The sequence below is a fragment of the Pocillopora damicornis genome, chromosome 1 (assembly GCF_964200805.1).
Source record: "Pocillopora damicornis chromosome 1, jaPocDami1.2, whole genome shotgun sequence".
NCBI classification, from domain to species: domain Eukaryota; kingdom Metazoa; phylum Cnidaria; class Anthozoa; order Scleractinia; family Pocilloporidae; genus Pocillopora; species Pocillopora damicornis.
Genome location: NC_142670.1, coordinates 27015220 through 27032481, shown reverse-complemented (window position 1 = coordinate 27032481; position 17262 = coordinate 27015220). Strand labels below are relative to the sequence as shown.

Below are 17262 nucleotides of genomic sequence, written 5' to 3'. Positions count from 1 at the left end.
GGTCGACTGTAATTGCACAATTCCTTTTAATGCTACGCTCAGTAGTTAAGGCATCCCACGGAATCGCCTCTACTTAAATTGAGCCGCAGCTTAATTCTTTAAATTAAACAAAAGATTGGCAATTGTGATTAAGGTTTGCAAAGAAACCTTCGATTTTTTCCTTTGCATTGTGGCTTGTTTAACTTGATAAATTAGGAAAATGAACTGATCGCTGAAGCGCTTGGGGATGATAAGTTATATTTTCTTTTGTGTTCTTTTTTAGGTATGGAAGTTCTTCGAGGTAAGGCAGATCGAGATCGTGAACAAGACAGCTCTCCAGGTTTGAAAACACTGAATATGAACAATAACACTATTAACAATGAAATCTTTCATGCTTAGAGTAGAGCTACTACATATTTGTGAGTTTACTGTAAATATTGATCATGACCTAAATTTTGTTTGAAAGTAAAATTAGTACAACGACATGAAGATGAAAAAAAAAAGAACCTTAATCATACTGCAAATGTTACGTGGCTTTCAGAGCTGTTAGTTAAAGTCTCACCGGAATAAACTGAGGGCTAGTCTGCCATCTTTAGGTAGATACTTTCACCTCATTTTTCTTAAAGTGATGCATCATTAGCCAGTGACAGGGTTATACCACATTCGAAAAAAACCTTAAACACGTTTCAAAGTTGTTTTGTCAAACACAGTTTAAAAAATTCAGTTTCTTCAAAGGAGCTGCTTAAGCCAATGTTACTGATTTCCAATCAGTTAAGCCCGGTCTAAACGAAGTTTATTTTGCGACACAAACTTTCTCTGTTACCACTAGAATATAGAAAGGTATTGAAAGACTTGGTACTTATCTGTAATGGTAATCGGCCGGACTGAGTAAATCCGAGTTCTCGCGGCTCTGTGACCTGATACCGAAATTACAACGCAAAGACGAGGCTCGGTGCGAAGTCACTCTCATCGGTCTAAAAAAATTAAGGTACGTCTCTCCTTGGAGAGGGTTGGCTGGGGGATTTTGGCATTTTTTTTGCAAAGGAAACAGTGCAACGCGACGAGTTGATTACATTCCCAGAAGAAAAACTACTTCCCTATCCACTTTCGCTGAAGTTTTGGACTCATGACTTCACTGGTATTCCAGACTTCAGGTTTCCCGATAGTTACATTATCTGGTTGGAAAAGATGGTTACGATGAAGACTGTTTACGGTCGTATAAAAGCCTTGAGGGTTTTCGCTTGTTTACTGATAGGCATGTGGAGGATCTGAAGTACCACGATTTAATTGATGATGCAACAGATAAACCGACTGGATTCTGCTATTTCCAGTTCATAGTCCTTTCCTTTGAAAGCTTCTTTTCTACAAACTTTGTTATCCTTAAGGACGTGGCCGTGATCTTTCAGTGGAAGTTCAGTAGAAACACGGAAAATTTGGGCGGGAAGTACTTCTTTGGTGTCTTCGCTACCGTTTCGTTTTCTCCGCTCATTCGACCTTTTTTCGCGTTGAATTGGACTTCTACGGACTGTATGCTGATTAAATATTGTTGGAACCAGAGAGTTAGTTCCAGAAAGTGTCTTCACGACTTGTTTAGTCTCAAAGTGTTCGGAGCATATATGAAAGTTCTTGATAGACGTGAACTCCTTGTCAGTGCGACGAAAGAAGGCACTTCCTTTTTTTCTTGGTCTGTTGGCCTGGAAACTCGGAAAGATTGAGGTCCGGTCTTTTTTAGAGTTATTTTTGCACACAGAAATGGCACAAAACTTCATATTCGACTTGCAGTCACTCCGATCTTGCTTTCAAAATAAGCGTCCATCAGCCTCAGCTTGGTGATGATAATTAGTTACCAGACTATCTCGCTAAAACAATTTGAAAATAGCCTACATCATAACTACATCAGAAATGGAAATCACTGTATGAGAATGAAGAACTGCCATGCAATATTTTAAATTACCCATCGAGAATGAAAAAAACCCTAATCGAGAAAAAGACTGATGTAGCAATATACCTAGAATTAAACATTAACTGTTGCGAAGGAGAAATTGTTGCGGGAGAAAAAGAGATCACTATACGAGATTATCGATTAGTTTTTCAGCGTCGTTGAGCAACAGCTAGTAAGCGGAATATTTCTCTTAAAATGGCGGAGCAACTTAGTGCAGAAGGCTTTACAGAGTTTGTTGATTTTGTAAAGAGCACTATTGAAAGAGGCGCATCCGTTTATCACGGATCTGTTCATGTAGGATTACAAATCTGTGTCAGGAAGCTTGAGGAACACAAAAGAATGCTTATCGCCATATCACTGTTTAAAAATTCCTCTTCAGTCCTGTTTGATCTGTTAGAATTGTCTTTAGTCGTCTTATTATAGATATTTTAATGCATCAAGCCTTTGTCCTTCTCTGCAAGTTCAGGAGGGAGACTGGTGTACATTATTACAAAAGAAATGATCAAGCAACTGTGCAAGACTAGTAGAAACTGGAGAAGAATAACAACATGCCTTGGAATCTCCAAGCACCAGCTGTGAGATGATCATTTTGCGAAGTAGCAGTCGTGGCGAAATTATCAGAGTTTATATGGGAACATTTACGACCGCTCTTAGGATTAAAAAAATACAGTCAAATTCTCAGTAAAAATACTTCGCTTTTCTTCCACAGTGGATCGCTTGTTATCTGACCGCTTGCTATGTTTTCTAGGTTTACTACACAAGAACGGCTTGTCTAATGTAGCAAACCTAGAAATGGATAACTTGCTAAAATGGGTTCTTTTAAAAATAGCAAGCGGTCAGATAACAAGCGCTGCACTGTCATGTTACAGGTAGTCTCAAATGTGGGCTAATGCACAAATTGGCAGAATATCGAATTGATTATGATGGTTGACTATGATTTTGACTGATATTGAAACAGAAAACAATGTTTATTGAGCCAAAGTCACACAGTCAGCTTACAGTAATTACTCAATAGGATTGACCCTCTCTGATGATGGAAACAATGGAATTAAGCACTTTCTGAACACTGTGACAATAGTTACAAAATTGCTGCGAACACTAATAGAGGATGAAAATTTTCATCCTTCACGACTTTTCTGGAGGTTGAAAATGAAAGTAATGACATTTTTAAACGGCTGTCACTGGTATAGCTGACCTCTTTATGATAACTTCAAGTATGTTTCCTGAATTTTGATGGCTTAAATCTTGATAGAATGCTGTTATTTTCACTGATTTATTATCGAACCATTTTCACATTTGCAGATGCATTTATTTAGCGGTAGTCCACTAAAATCAACATAGTTTTTAGTGCAATTTAAAATTCAGGCATAAATCTCTTAGAAGGCACATAATGGTAGCAAAAGCAAAATGTCACCTACCCCAAATCGTCCCATTCCAAGGGGCTGACAATTTAATATCTTGTTATGTAATGACCACTTACACTTACTACTTAAAGTAAACTTATGATTTATTGATGTTAGTGATATTAGAGATCAGCTGATAAAATTTTTATTTAAAATTTTGTAGTCTTGAAACTTGCATATTTTACATCTCTCTCGAAAGGCTTTCTAACTTGTAACCAAACTAACTGCTAGTGACAACTGTAATGACATTTGAATAGATACAAATTTGTGACCTAATTCTATTTTTTTTTTTTGGAAAGTTCAGGAAATGCCATCAACAGTAACTTGTATTCTGTGTTAAAAAAAAATCCTTATAACATTAATGTGAAAATGTTATGCAGAACATAAAAATTTTAAAAACTAAGAAGCAAATTTCAAAGTGTTCAAAGAGTTCATTTCAAAGAGTTGCTTTCAAAGCATTCTGAGTGTTCATTTCACATTGTTCACATCTTCCATACTGAACAATGTTACAAAACAGGCTTCCTTCTCTTTCGTTACATTAGTAAACTCCTCAACCGGTCCTGGGTATGATTCATATGTAGATGGAAGTTCTAGCAATGCTCTACATGTTCTGGCAATAGGACGTCAATGCGACCTTCAAGGATAGCAACGTGCACATCAGTGTTGTGTACGTATAGTGATCATATCACTACCAATGCAGATCCCGAGAAACATGGATAAAGATTTGCAATTCAGTGACTCTATAAACCGTTTCAGTTGTTCAAAGGATTTAAGTTCTACTTCTGAATAACTTGTTAATTAATTTGGCGGCTTGCTTTAGTCTCTCAGGACTGAAAGTTTTCCTTAGAGCATAATATCTTGAGAATTGGACTTCACCAGTTGATCTCTAAGAGTGATTAGTGACCATTTTCTCCTATCAGTATCCCCTCTAAAACAAACATTAAGATCATGAGAATAAAGGAAATGATCACGAACTAAAGAGGCTCTTGGTTGTTAAACAAATTCTCTTTGTCAGCACCATAGGATATGCATAGAGAACAGCACGGAAAAAACGTATGCTGATGTTAGGATGCAAAGGGTTAAAACACTTGAATAATGTAAAAATTCCAAGACATCTTCATCATTAGGTTTAAAATCATCGCCAAGGCACTTGTCCAATGCCTCTCTATCTTCTGTAGTTACAAATTGGCTAAGTCTTCATATCAACGTCTCTGAAGTGATAACTTCATCCCCATAAAGATACAAGGCCACAAAAAGATGTAACAAATTTACTGGGCAGTAATTGGCCCATTGGTAACCATACAGCAGAACCTAGGCAATGGCTTCCCACTGTAGTTTCTGCATGTCATGCTCAATAAATAGGACTTTTTAATTGTTTCCAATCATCAGTGATGTGAAGCACTTTTACCAAAGGCATGCTAAAACATTTAGAAGAACCTTGTTGCCTTCTCCCTTCTCTTCTCTATCTGCAGTGGCTATGTTTAGGTTATGGTGCTTCTTGGAATGCAGAAGGAGGGGGGAACAAAACATTTCTTAACACTAATCCTCAAATTGCGACGGGCGATTTTTAATAAACTGTTTCACTACAATATCAATCTCCTATGTAGAAAGCTTAACGGCCGATTATAGGGCATCACCCAAAGACTGGTTTTCTTTTACAATGGAGTCGCAGTCGACTCCGATATTCAGTTTTCACTCGAACAGAAGTGCTCTTACCACTTCGACTCCGTCATTAGTGAAAACCAGCCTTAAACAAATTGGAGAGAAGGATGTCCCGAAATTATTATTTCTTTTTTTCTATAGTTTAGTAATAAACTGTGGGCAAGGACCGGAAGAGCATTTGCAATAAAATTCATCCAAGGTCAAACTTAGTGCAATCCATCGAGCAACATGTACATTTCGTTAGTTTCCAATCAATGGCCATTTGTTAAATAAAAACATTATTTACATTCAATTGTACGGATATTTGAATAAGAAAAAAATTGAAAAGCTAAATGCAAAAGAGAATCTCTATGAAGGAAAGAACTTTTTGTGTATTTATGATTGCTAGATTATTTCTCTTTACTTCTCACGAACGCCGTTTTTTCCTTTTTCACATTGGAGGGTAGGCGACAATTTGCAAAATACACAAAAGTTGAAACCCAACGACAAAGCTGGAAGGGGAGAGACTAATAGAAATCTTGGCATTGTCCTTCAAAATTCAAGCGATTTTCATGAGGCCATTGAGTACCATGAGTGCCATCTGCAAACTACAAAAGAAAGGGGGGATAAAGCTGGACAAGAACGGGCTCATGGAAATCTTGGCAATGACTTTAAAGGCTTAGACAATTTTTATAAAGCAATTAAGTGCTATGAATGTCATCCACAAACTGCAAGAGAATTGGGAGGCAAAGCTAGAGAAGGACAGGCTTATGTAAAACTTGGCATTTCCAATAAGAGTTTAAGCGATTATCATAAGGCAATCGAAAACCATGAGCGTAATCTACAAATTGCAAAACAAGTGGGAGACAAAGCTGGAGAAGGACGGGCTTATGGAAATCTTGGCAATGCCTATCATAGCTTAGGCGATTTTCATAAGGCTATCAGTTACCACGAGCGTCATCTACAAATTGCAAAAGAAGTGGGAGACAAAGCTGGAGAAGGACGGGCTTACGGAAATCTTGGCAATGCCTATCATAGCTTAGGCGATTTTCATAAGGCTATCAGTTACCACGAGCGTCATCTACAAATTGCGAAACAAGTGGGAGACAAAGCTGGAGAAGGACAGGCTTATGGAAATCTTGGCAATACCTATCATAGCTTAGGCGATTTTCATAAGGCTATCAGTTACCACGAGCATCATCTACAAATTGCAAAAGAAGTGGGAGACAAAGCTGGAGAAGGACGGGCTTATGGAAATCTTGGCAATGCGTATCATGGTTTAGGCGATTTTCATAAGGCTTTCAGTTACCACGAGCGTCATCTACAAATTGCAAAAGAAGTGGGAGACAAAGCTGGAGAAGGACGGGCTTATGGATATCTTGGCAATGCCTATCATGGCTTAGGCGATTTTCCTAAGGCTATCAGTTACAATGAGCGTCATCTAAAAATTGCAAAAGAGGTGGGAGACAAAGCTGGAGAAGGACGGGCTTATGGAAATCTTGGCAATGCTTATCATAGCTTAGGCGATTTTCATAAGGCTATCAGTTACCACGAGCATCATCTACAAATTGCAAAAGAAGTGGGAGACAAAGCTGGAGAAGGACGGGCTTATGGAAATCTTGGCAATGCCTATCATGGCTTAGGCGATTTTCATAAGGCTATCAGTTACCACGACATTAATCTACAAATTGCAAAAGAAGTGGGAGACAAAGCTGGAGAAGGACGGGCTTACGGAAATCTTGGCAATGCCTATCATAGCTTAGGCGATTTTCATAAGGCTATCAGTTACCACGAGCGTCATCTACAAATTGCGAAACAAGTGGGAGACAAAGCTGGAGAAGGACAGGCTTATGGAAATCTTGGCAATGCCTATCATAGCTTAGGCGATTTTCATAAGGCTATCAGTTACCACGAGCATCATCTACAAATTGCAAAAGAAGTGGGAGACAAAGCTGGAGAAGGACGGGCTTATGGAAATCTTGGCAATGCCTATCATGGCTTAGGCGATTTTCATAAGGCTTTCAGTTACCACGAGCGTCATCTACAAATTGCAAAGGAAGTGGGAGACAAAGCTGGAGAAGGACGTGCTTATGGATATCTTGGCAATGCCTATCATGGCTTAGGCGATTTTCCTAAGGCTATCAGTTACAATGAGCGTCATCTAAACATTGCAAAAGAGGTGGGAGACAAAGCTGGAGAAGGACGGGCTTATGGAAATCTTGGCAATGCTTATCATAGCTTAGGCGATTTTCATAAGGCTATCAGTTACCAAGAGCGTCGTCTACAAATTGCAATACAAGTGGGAGACAAAGCTGGAGAAGGACGGGCTTATGGAAATCTTGGCAATGCCTATCAGATGTTAGGCGATTTTCATAAGGCTATCAGTTACCACGAGCGTCATCTACAAATTGCAAAACAAGTGGGAGACAAAGCTGGAGAAGGACGGGCTCATGGAAGTCTTGGCAATGCCTATGGGATGTTAGGCGATTTTCATAAGGCTATCAGTTACCACGAGCGTCATCTACAAATTGCAAAAGAGGTAGGAGACAAAGCTGGAGAAGGATGGGCACTTGGAAATCTTGGCAATGCCTATCATAGCTTAGGCGATTTTCATAAGGCTACCAGTTACCACGAGCGTCATCTACAAATTGCAAAAGAAGTGGGAGACAAAGCTGGAGAAGGACGGGCTTATGGAAATCTTGGCAATGCCTATCATATCTTAGGCGATTTTCATAAGGCTATCAGTTACCACGAGCGTCATCTACAAATTGCGAAACAAGTGGGAGACAAAGCTGGAGAAGGAGGGGCTCATGGAAATCTTGGCAGTGCCCATCAGATGTTAGGCGATTTTCATAAGGCTATGAGTTACCACGAGCGTTATCTACAAATTGCAAAAGAAGTGGGAGAGAAAGCTGGAGAAGGACGGGCTTATGGAAATCTTGGCAATGCCCATCATAGCCTAGGCGATTTTTATAAGGCTATCAGTTACCACGAGCGTCGTCTACAAATTGCAATACAAGTGGGAGACAAAGCTGGAGAAGGACGGGCTTATGGAAATCTTGGCGGTGCCTATCAGATGTTAGGCGATTTTCATAACGCTATCAGATACCACGAGCGTAATCTACAAATTGCAAAACAAGTGGGAGGCAAAGCTGGAGAAGGACGGGCTCATGGAAGTCTTGGCATTACCTATGGGATGTTAGGCGATTTTCATAAGGCTATCAGTTACCACGAGCGTCATCTTCAAATTGCAAAAGAAGTGGGAGATACAGCTGGAGAAGGATGGGCACTTGGAAATCTTGGCAATGCCTATCATAGCTTAGGCAATTTTTATAAGGCTATCAGTTTCCACGAGCGTAATCTACAAATTGCAAAAGAAGTGGGAGACAAAGCTGGAGAAGGACGGGCTTATGGAAGTCTCGGCAATGCCCGTCAGATGTTAGGCGATTTTCATAAGGCTATCACTTACCACAAGCGTAATCTACAAATTGTAAAAGAAGTGGGAGACAAAGCTGGAGAAGGAGGGGCTCATGGAAATCTTGGCAATAGCTATCATAGCTTAGGCGATTTTCGTATGGCTATCATTTACCACGAGCGTCATTTACAAATTGCAACAGAGGTGGGAGACAAAGCTGGAGAAGGACGGGCTTATGGAAATCTTGGCAATGCCTATCATAGCTTAGGCGATTTTCATAAGGCTATCAGTTACCACGAGGGTCGTCTACAAATTGCAAAAGAAGTGGGAGACAAAGCTGGAGAAGGAGGGGCTTATGGAAATCTTGGCGGTGCCTATCAGATGTTAGGCGATTTTCATAAGGCTATCCGTTACCACGAGCATCATCTACAAATTGCAAAAGAAGTGGGAGACAAGGCTGGAAAAGGACGGGCTCATGGAAGTCTTGGTAATGCCTATCATAGCTTAGGCGATTTTCATAAGGCTATCAGTTACCACGACATTAATCTACAAATTGCAAAAGAAGTGGGAGACAAAGCTGGAGAAGGACGGGCGTATGGAAGTCTTGGCAATGCCCATCAGATGTTAGGCGATTTTCATAAGGCTATCAGTTACCACGAGCGTCATCTACAGATTGCAAAAGAAGTGGGAGACAAAGCTGGAGAAGGAGGGGCTTATGGAAATCTTGGCAGTGCCCATCAGATGTTAGGCGATTTTCATAAGGCTATCAGTTACCACGAGCGTCATCTACAAATTGCAAAACAAGTGGGAGACAAAGCTGGAGAAGGACGGGCTTATGGAAATCTTGGCAATGCCTATCATAGCTTAGGCGATTTTCATAAGGCTATCAGTTACCATGAGCGTCATCTACAAAAAGCAAAAGAAGTGGGAGACAAAGCTGGAGAAGGACAGGCTTATGGAAATCTTGGCAATGCCTATCATAGCTTAGGCGATTTTCATAAGGCTATCAGTTATTACGAGCGTCGTCTACAAATTGCAAAAGAAGTGGGAGACAAAGCTGGAGAAGGACGGGCTTATGGAAATCTTGGCGGTGCCTATCAGATGTTAGGCGATTTTCATAAGGCTATCAGTTACCACGAGCGTCGTCTACAAATTGCAAAACAAGTGGGAGACAAAGCTGGAGAAGGACGGGCTCATGGAAGTCTTGGCAATGCCTATGGGATGTTAGGCGATTTTCATAAGGCTATCAGTTACCACGAGCGTCATCTACAAATTGCAAAAGAAGTGGGAGACAAAGCTGGAGAAGGACGGGCTTATGGAAATCTAGGCATTGCCTATGGAAACTTAAACGATTCTCATAAGGCTATCAAGTACCATGAGCGTCATCTACAAAAAGCAAAAGAAGTGGGGGATAAAGCTGGAGAGAGACGGTCTTATGGAAGTCTTGGCAATGCCTTTCACAGCTTAGGCAACTTTCGTAAGGCAATCGAGTACCGTGAGCGTCATCTACAAATTGCAAAAGAAGTGGGGGACAAGGCTGGAGAAGGAGAGTCATACGGTAATCTTATCTTATACTCTTAATCAATGCATATCCGCGATTTTCATAACTCCAACCTAAAATTGTCCTGGAAAAATCAAAGGATAAAAGTTTGTTGGAGTGTTGCATCTATATTATAAATTTCAGAGCTGAAAATTTCTCTTACCGCTCGACCTAGTCTGCCAAAGGATTCCACCTCCAATTTCTAGGATTTTTCAAAGCCGTTTTTAAATTTTATAATCCCAGAGTTTTGCGACAAAAGAGAATGTTTGCCTCTCTGGGAAACTGATTTCAGTTCAGCTACACGCTGTTCGTAGCTCTTGCGATAATTAATCGACAAGTTTATCACGGTCTTGCTTATTTAATTAATTTTGTCCAGATTTTACTTGGGACAAATTTGTCGGCGATGTGTTTCACGATTTGTCGGCCTTGGCCAAAATTTGTCAAAATTTAGTGATGACGAAAAAATTGTTTTAAATAAACAACTTTTTCGTTAGTGCGGAAAGACCCCATGTTGAACAATTTTGGTTGAACAGATATTGGTAGTAAATGTCCGTTATATTGTATACTGAAACCAAACACCTCAAAATAATAATTTCCCCAAAGAGGAGGATGAGGTACCTTATTACACCGGCAGGAAAGATTTGGCAGATACAGAAGATGCCACAGTAGACACTGAAGACAATGAAAAGACTTTGATCAAAAGGTATGGGTTTTTCTGCAATGACTCAGTTTTTTGCCTTTTCCATGTTTTGTTTTGTCATGGATTCACAGACCATTGAAAAGAGCAGGGTTAGAGTTGCTTGGAGGTGTTAACTTTTGATAAAGTGCTCTGACTGAAGAACAACCCCCCGGACCTCTTTATAAATGACAGTTACTTTCTTTTATTTTATTTTCTTTTTAATCTTTAGTTAATAAAGTTCATGCTTAATAACTGTACTGCTATTAAAAATTTATTACATTCATGCTAAATCACTGGTGATCCTTGCAATCTGATTGGTTCTCATTGGCACGATTTATTGATAAAATGCACCATTTTTTGCTCTAAAGTGCATCGATTTCCCAGCTAATGAGAAAGCTCCACGAAAATACAGCAACAAATCAGATTTAACCGATTGTTTTAGGAAATCAATCAAATTGCAGAAAAAAAGAACGACAACTTTTACAACATTTTACACACAAGCTCAGTACTGGATCAATAACATACATGTATTTGTAAAAATCTTTATTCATTTAGCAACTAAATGATGAAAATTTAAAACAAAGGTAATGAAGTGGTAATTGAACTTTTGCCATGCACTTTTGGTGTGGTGATCTGATGTCGCTGCTCAATCCTTTAGTTCAGATGTCACGCGTATGATTTCAGAACAAAGTTTACACCACCCAGTTCAATTACCATGTTCTACGGGTATTCAACATTTTTTTCAGTGTTTCCATCAATAAAGGGGTACTTAATTATTATCAAAAATGATAGTGAATCATTTTAATAAATGTTTTGATTTATGATTATAATTTGAGGCTATTTGAGTCAAAGAAAAGCAAATTAATGGAAAAATGTCTTAGTACAGCTGGCTTAACAATCTCAGAGCCATTTTTGTTTTGTTTTGTGCAACTTCGGTTTTTGAGGAACAACCTTTTAGATGTTCGTATATTTATTAAGTAGACCAAATCAGGAATCTTAATTTGTAAGTAGGAGTAGCTGATTCAAAATAGTTTTTCTTTGTCTATCGTATGCTTTTATTACTGACTGAAAAAAAAAAAGAAAAGAAAAATAACATTTATTAGATTTAGTTTCGAAATTAAGTGTCAATATCTGAATGAGTTTTTCAAACTGCTAGTTTGCCACTTGCATTTTAAATGCCTTTGTCATTGCTTTCTCCACTTGGGAAAAATATCCTAAAATGCTGGATAATTAATTTCCTTTGTATTTCAGAGGAAAAATCGGAGGTAAGGAAGATACATGGCACCTGAGGGAAGCTGGTGCCTCTATCAAACTTTGCAGTGGAGCTGCACAACAGTCTGTGCCATTTACATGTAGATGCTTATTGTGGAACCCCAGGACTCTCTCCCCACCCAATGCCAGTGATGAGATATTGGTTAGCAGTGTCATTGAACTATCTCATGATGGCCCACCAGATCTGGATTACAGGGAAAGTGTTGAAGGAATAAGTTTTATTGTATCTTTGCTGCACAGTGCCCCATATTTGGAGGGGTATGAGGTGGTTATCAAGCAGCTGACTGACCGAGAGAATAATGAATGGTTAGAATTGAAGACAGAGAATACTTGGCATGGATCAGGTAACGTTATGTTTTAATTAAATGCAGGTGTGAATAACTCAATGAATGATATTCCCAGGCTCCCTCTTTCACTGGCATAAATGTCAGTATCTGAGCAATTGTGCATCTCCCCCTCTCCTAGCCCAAAATTAGACCTACCTTGTCACCCGAACTCGTCAGTTGACTTAATTCTTGGCTCGAGGGAGAAGGATTAGGTGTTCATTGACTTCGATACTGACATTGATCCGTGCAATGCATTATCTGCTGCACTCGTAATGTCGAAATAGACTCCTTGCCACTTTATATGTATTGCAAATCCAATGGAGTTTTTAGAACTTTTTTTTCGTCTCTTCTATGCCCTATTGGGTAATGTATACCTGAGGGCTATTTTAAGGGCCTTTTTACATGAAGGTGGGGGATCCCAGGTAGGTGAGGTAACCCGCCTAATCGTAGTCGAAAAATAAAACACGTTTACATACAATCTAACAACCCCGGGGTACTGGGGTGAGATTTCTTGAGGTTGTTGTTGCGCTTGCAATTAGGGATTTTGAGCATAGGCGTTCCAAGCTCACATGTCGAAAAGACGAAAGATTAATTCTCGGACACGTATGAATTTATTCATGAAAGCGTCACGTGTTGTGTTACACGATGTTAGGTTGCGTCGATTTACAACGCTAAATTTTCCGAAATGGGGACATTTTACATTCCTTGTGTGTCCGTTACGTTTTCTGGTGATTTCTGCCATGAAACGGCTAGAAAATGTTCGAAGTTTTAAAAAATGCATGTTTCGTAAACGTGATCAAGATAGAATAAGAAATTATATGGACAGGCTGCTTACCCCACTCGGAGGCCAACCACCTCACCTACCTGGGGTTCCCCACCTCCTAGTAAACAGGCCCCAAATCTGTTCCATACCCTCTTGGGAAGTGTATACCTGAGGGTTAATTTTTAATCTCTTCTATACCCTCCCGGGTGGTGTATACTTGAGGGTTAATTTTTAATCTCGTCTATTACCTTTTGGGCAGTATGTATTTAAGAGGTTACTTTTAATATCTTCTATACCCTCCTGGATAGTGTATACCCGAGGGTTCTTTTTAATTTCTTCTATACCGACTTCGTTAGTGTACACCTGAGGGCTATTTTTTATCTCTTCCATACTTTCCAGAATAGTGTATACCTGAGGGTTACTTTTAATCTCTTCTACACCCTATTGGGTAGTGTATACCTGAAGATTACTTTTAATCTGTCCTTTACCTTCTTGGGTAGTGTATACCTCAGGGTTATTATTAATCTCTTCTTTACTCTCTTGGGTAGTGTATATCTGAGGGTTATTTTTAATCTCTTGCATACCCTCCTGGGTAGTGTTCACTTTAGGGTTACTTTTAATCTCTTCTACACCCTCTTGGGGTAGTGTACACCTGAAGATTACTTTTAATCTGTCCTTTACCTTCTTGGGTAATGTATACCTCAGGGTTATTATTAATCTCTTCTTTGCTCTCTTGGGTAGTGTATACCTGAGGGTTTTTTTTAATCTCTTGCATACCCTCCTGGGTAGTGTTTACTTGAGGGTTACTTTTAATCTCTAGTGTATACCAGAGGGTTATTTTTATCTCTCCTATACCCTCTTGGGTAGTGTATACCTGAGGGTTATTTTAACTCTCTTCTTTACTCTCTTGGGTAGTGTATACCTGAGGGTTATTTTAATCTCTCTTATACCCTCTTGGGTAGTGTATACCTGATGGTTATTTTTAAGATCCTCTTTACCCTCCTCACAGTACGACAGTCGCGTTAGACGGTATTCATAAGTGTAAATTTGTTCACAATGATCTAAAATGCAACAACGTTGTTTTAGAGAAACGTGAAGAATAGCTTCTACCTTGTTATAGTCCGATTTTGGCAAGAGTGTTGTCTTCGGAAAAGAAAAAAATACCGTTCCAAAACCTCGCACTGAAAAGGCCATTAGAGGAATCGTTGCATTGTGCAGAAGCTTGTAGACGGAACAGGGAGACCGTCAGTTGAAAGCGATGTGTCAGATGTGTATTCTCTGGATTATCTGATCAACACAGTTTCTGGACTTTAAAAGTTGAAAACCATGTCCTGTATAAAGAAGGGTCAGTTAGCCTTAAACAGGCCTAGGCTTTCGATCATGAAGGTGAAATCAGCTTTACCGGTGCCGCTTTTTAGGCTATTTTGAGTCTCTTCTTTGTACGTGTTTTAAATTGTTCCTGTCTCATGTTGCTGTAACATTTGGTAAGGACTTCTTGTGGACCTTGTGTTAACGATTTATTGTTGTCTTCTTTAAGACATGCACTGTTTCCACAAAGAAAAAAGCTCGGCGTACCGCCCTATAAGTTAATTCGAACTAGACCCGTTAAGTTTGTTTGAGGCATTTCTCTGGACTCTTGTTTCTGGACAATGAGCGAACAAAAAGTCGAGTTGTATCTGGAAAATGGCTTGAAATGTAATAATCGGAAGTTGCGGTTTTTTTCCATTTCATTCGAGGGGAGCTTTATTAACTATCGGATGTGCTGGAATGTTCAGCGAACACTTCATACCACCGAGAGGTTCAAACCTTGGCATGGATTACCTATGCATAAATTAAATTTGCATAAAATATTTTTTCGTTGCTAGCTCGTCATGATCACTATAATATAAATTTTTCTTAATAACCCAGTTGAAGACTTCAAAACACAACTAAAGGAAGTTATTCCAATCATTTACTTTTTTTTATACAGAAACTTCAGTTCCCAAGTGGCTTTTCCCGTTTGCACAAGCTGTTGGTGCACAATCAAGAGTTTCATCATTTGCTGCGATCTGGCGTCCTAAGTCTTTCACCTTTTCAAGAAGTACTGCAGTAGGTCCGGAATTGACCTGTACTGTGCTTGACTTCCCTGATGTCAATGTCCAAATTCCTCAGAGTTGTGTTCCTGTTTATCAAGATTTTTTTTTGACAATCAAGGTACATGGAACTATAAAATTCTATACATGCATAAGTCCTGCAACTTTTTCATTTTCCAGTTTTGAAAGTTATGAGATTGGTGTGAGGGGCTTGTCAAAAGCAAGAAGACAAAACAAAGGTGTTATATGAGTACAGCCTATACGCTCAGTTACTTGCAATACACGCCATGAATTCGGTGGCAAAATTGATGGAAAGAGGGATATTAATTAACAATTAAGCTAAATACAGAACAGCGTTGCATGTGCTTCCATGTGTGTGAAGATACATATAGTAATGTTCTAATCAATAGTTTTCGTAACTTCGAACTATTTTTGGTACTACTGTCTCCAAATTTACTCATGGATCCTGGCAATTCCCTTTTTAAAGAGTAGATTTTGGAAAACTCAGTTTAAGCAACAAACAGAACTTTTGTTTTTGTTTTGCTTCAATAAAAATGTCAAATTGAAATCATTCCTGTCAGGTAAATTAGCTTTGCGGTTTGTATTAGTTTTCAATTAACGCAATTACTGGATGAAGTTGAGCATGATATCATAATGAATTAGCAAAACCAAGGTCTGAGTTATTTGCCCAAGACGAACATAACACAGACATAAGGTTTCATGAGTTATGATATCATGAAAAAACCAAATTAAATTATTATTTTATTATACATCTATTAAAAAAACTGCAAAAGAAGACACCTCTCTAAATTTGCAAAAGTTGAAGAATACTTCACAAACAGTCAGGGCTTGGAAACTAAGCAGAGGTTGAATTCGACGTGATAACTGCAATATCTGCAGCAGATATTGGGTTATTATGTTAACTTCACACTTTACTGCAAATTGATTGAGTGCTTTTGACCAATCAGACTTTTTATATTAAGTCCAATGTATACATTTGTTCATGATAATGCTTATATTGCTACATAAAACTGTAAGAGGGTATTTACATTGTGTACTATAATTTTAGGTAATTTTAAGATTTCATCCTGAAATTCACTTTTCACAATGTAAAGCAAATGAACTATATGCTGCGAGTAGTTGAACATGTCCAACATAACTTGTTTTGCTTTTAAATCCAGGTACAAGAATTCCCAAGCAGTGAGCTAAAAGGAGAGGGCGGACTTGTCGGTCCAGTTCTTGACATTTCAGGCTCTCAAAATGCTACTCTTAACGCGCCTGTAACAATAAGGATTCCTCTCACCCTCCGTAAAGGAAAACAAGAGTTGGCAGAGTTATGTCCTGGTGAACTGAGGATATTATACTGTGAGTCACTGGTTGAACCACATGAGTGGAAAGACATTACAGATCAATTGGATGAACAGCCACGTCTTGTAGATGGGAAAGTGCAATTCAAAGTTAGGCATTTCTCTAGGTAAGTATTTATTGTCGGCTTTATTTGAAAAATATAACGCAAGACCTAAAGGAAATTTAACACTATCATAGTGTACAGTCATACGAGCATATATTTCTGTTAGTTAAATATAGATTCAATAATTGAAATGATTACCCAATAGGAAGACCCAAGATTATTGTGCAATGGCTGATAATCATTTCCGTTGGGTTGCTTGAACTTTAATTGGTTTTTCCTTTTTTTTTTTTTTTGATAGACTCCGTCCAATCAAGTTGATCAGATCACTTTTACAATCTGCTTCAGGCTTCACTGAGTTTGTAGGAAAACTTTGCAGTAGGTCTAGGCCTCAGTATGCCCGATTTTTTACGTGCTTGTGTAAGACCACTGTTCCTGGACATTTTGAGCTCAAACTTTTCTGCTATCCTCCAAGACTGCAATATGATGTAAAACAGCTAATATCAGAGTTTGTCGTACCCTACAAAGGCGGAGGCACCTCTTATAAACCAGTCTGTGAAGAAGAGAAAATTTTGGTGTCACTTTCTGAGGCAATCATACCCCAAGGCACAGACGAGAAAAACGCCTTACAATTTGTGAGGTATCATATGATAGAATTTATTTTTGGCCCATTTAGTAGACATGATTTAATTGAATACTTTTAGATACGGTCATGCTAGTTTTGCATAGAAATCAGTCATTCATTCTATTGTAAAATAGTACATGCTTCAATTCTTAATTAACCATTTTTCGCCATGGCTATTCTAAGTTTCTTGTCGATCA

At 38.8% G+C, this 17262-nt stretch overlaps 2 protein-coding genes across 4 annotated transcripts in view; both read left to right on the top strand.

The window, feature by feature from the left end:
* Window positions 1-10617, top strand: part of LOC149053033 (uncharacterized) — a 19282-nt gene extending 8665 nt beyond the window's left edge. Inside the window, exons 3-4 of one of the 2 annotated variants that reach the window (XM_089213066.1) lie at window positions 263-319; window positions 5433-10617. In XM_089213066.1, the coding sequence (XP_089069192.1) occupies window positions 265-319; window positions 5433-9961 (4584 nt within the window). In that variant the 5' untranslated portion in view covers window positions 263-264 and the 3' untranslated portion in view covers window positions 9962-10617. The remainder of the gene's footprint in view (window positions 1-262; window positions 320-5432) is intronic. The other variant, XM_089213071.1, reaches the window with a different exon arrangement.
* The window catches only part of LOC149053031 (uncharacterized), a 152129-nt gene that overhangs the window by 116902 nt on the left and 17965 nt on the right, over window positions 1-17262 (top strand). The window lies entirely within an intron of this gene.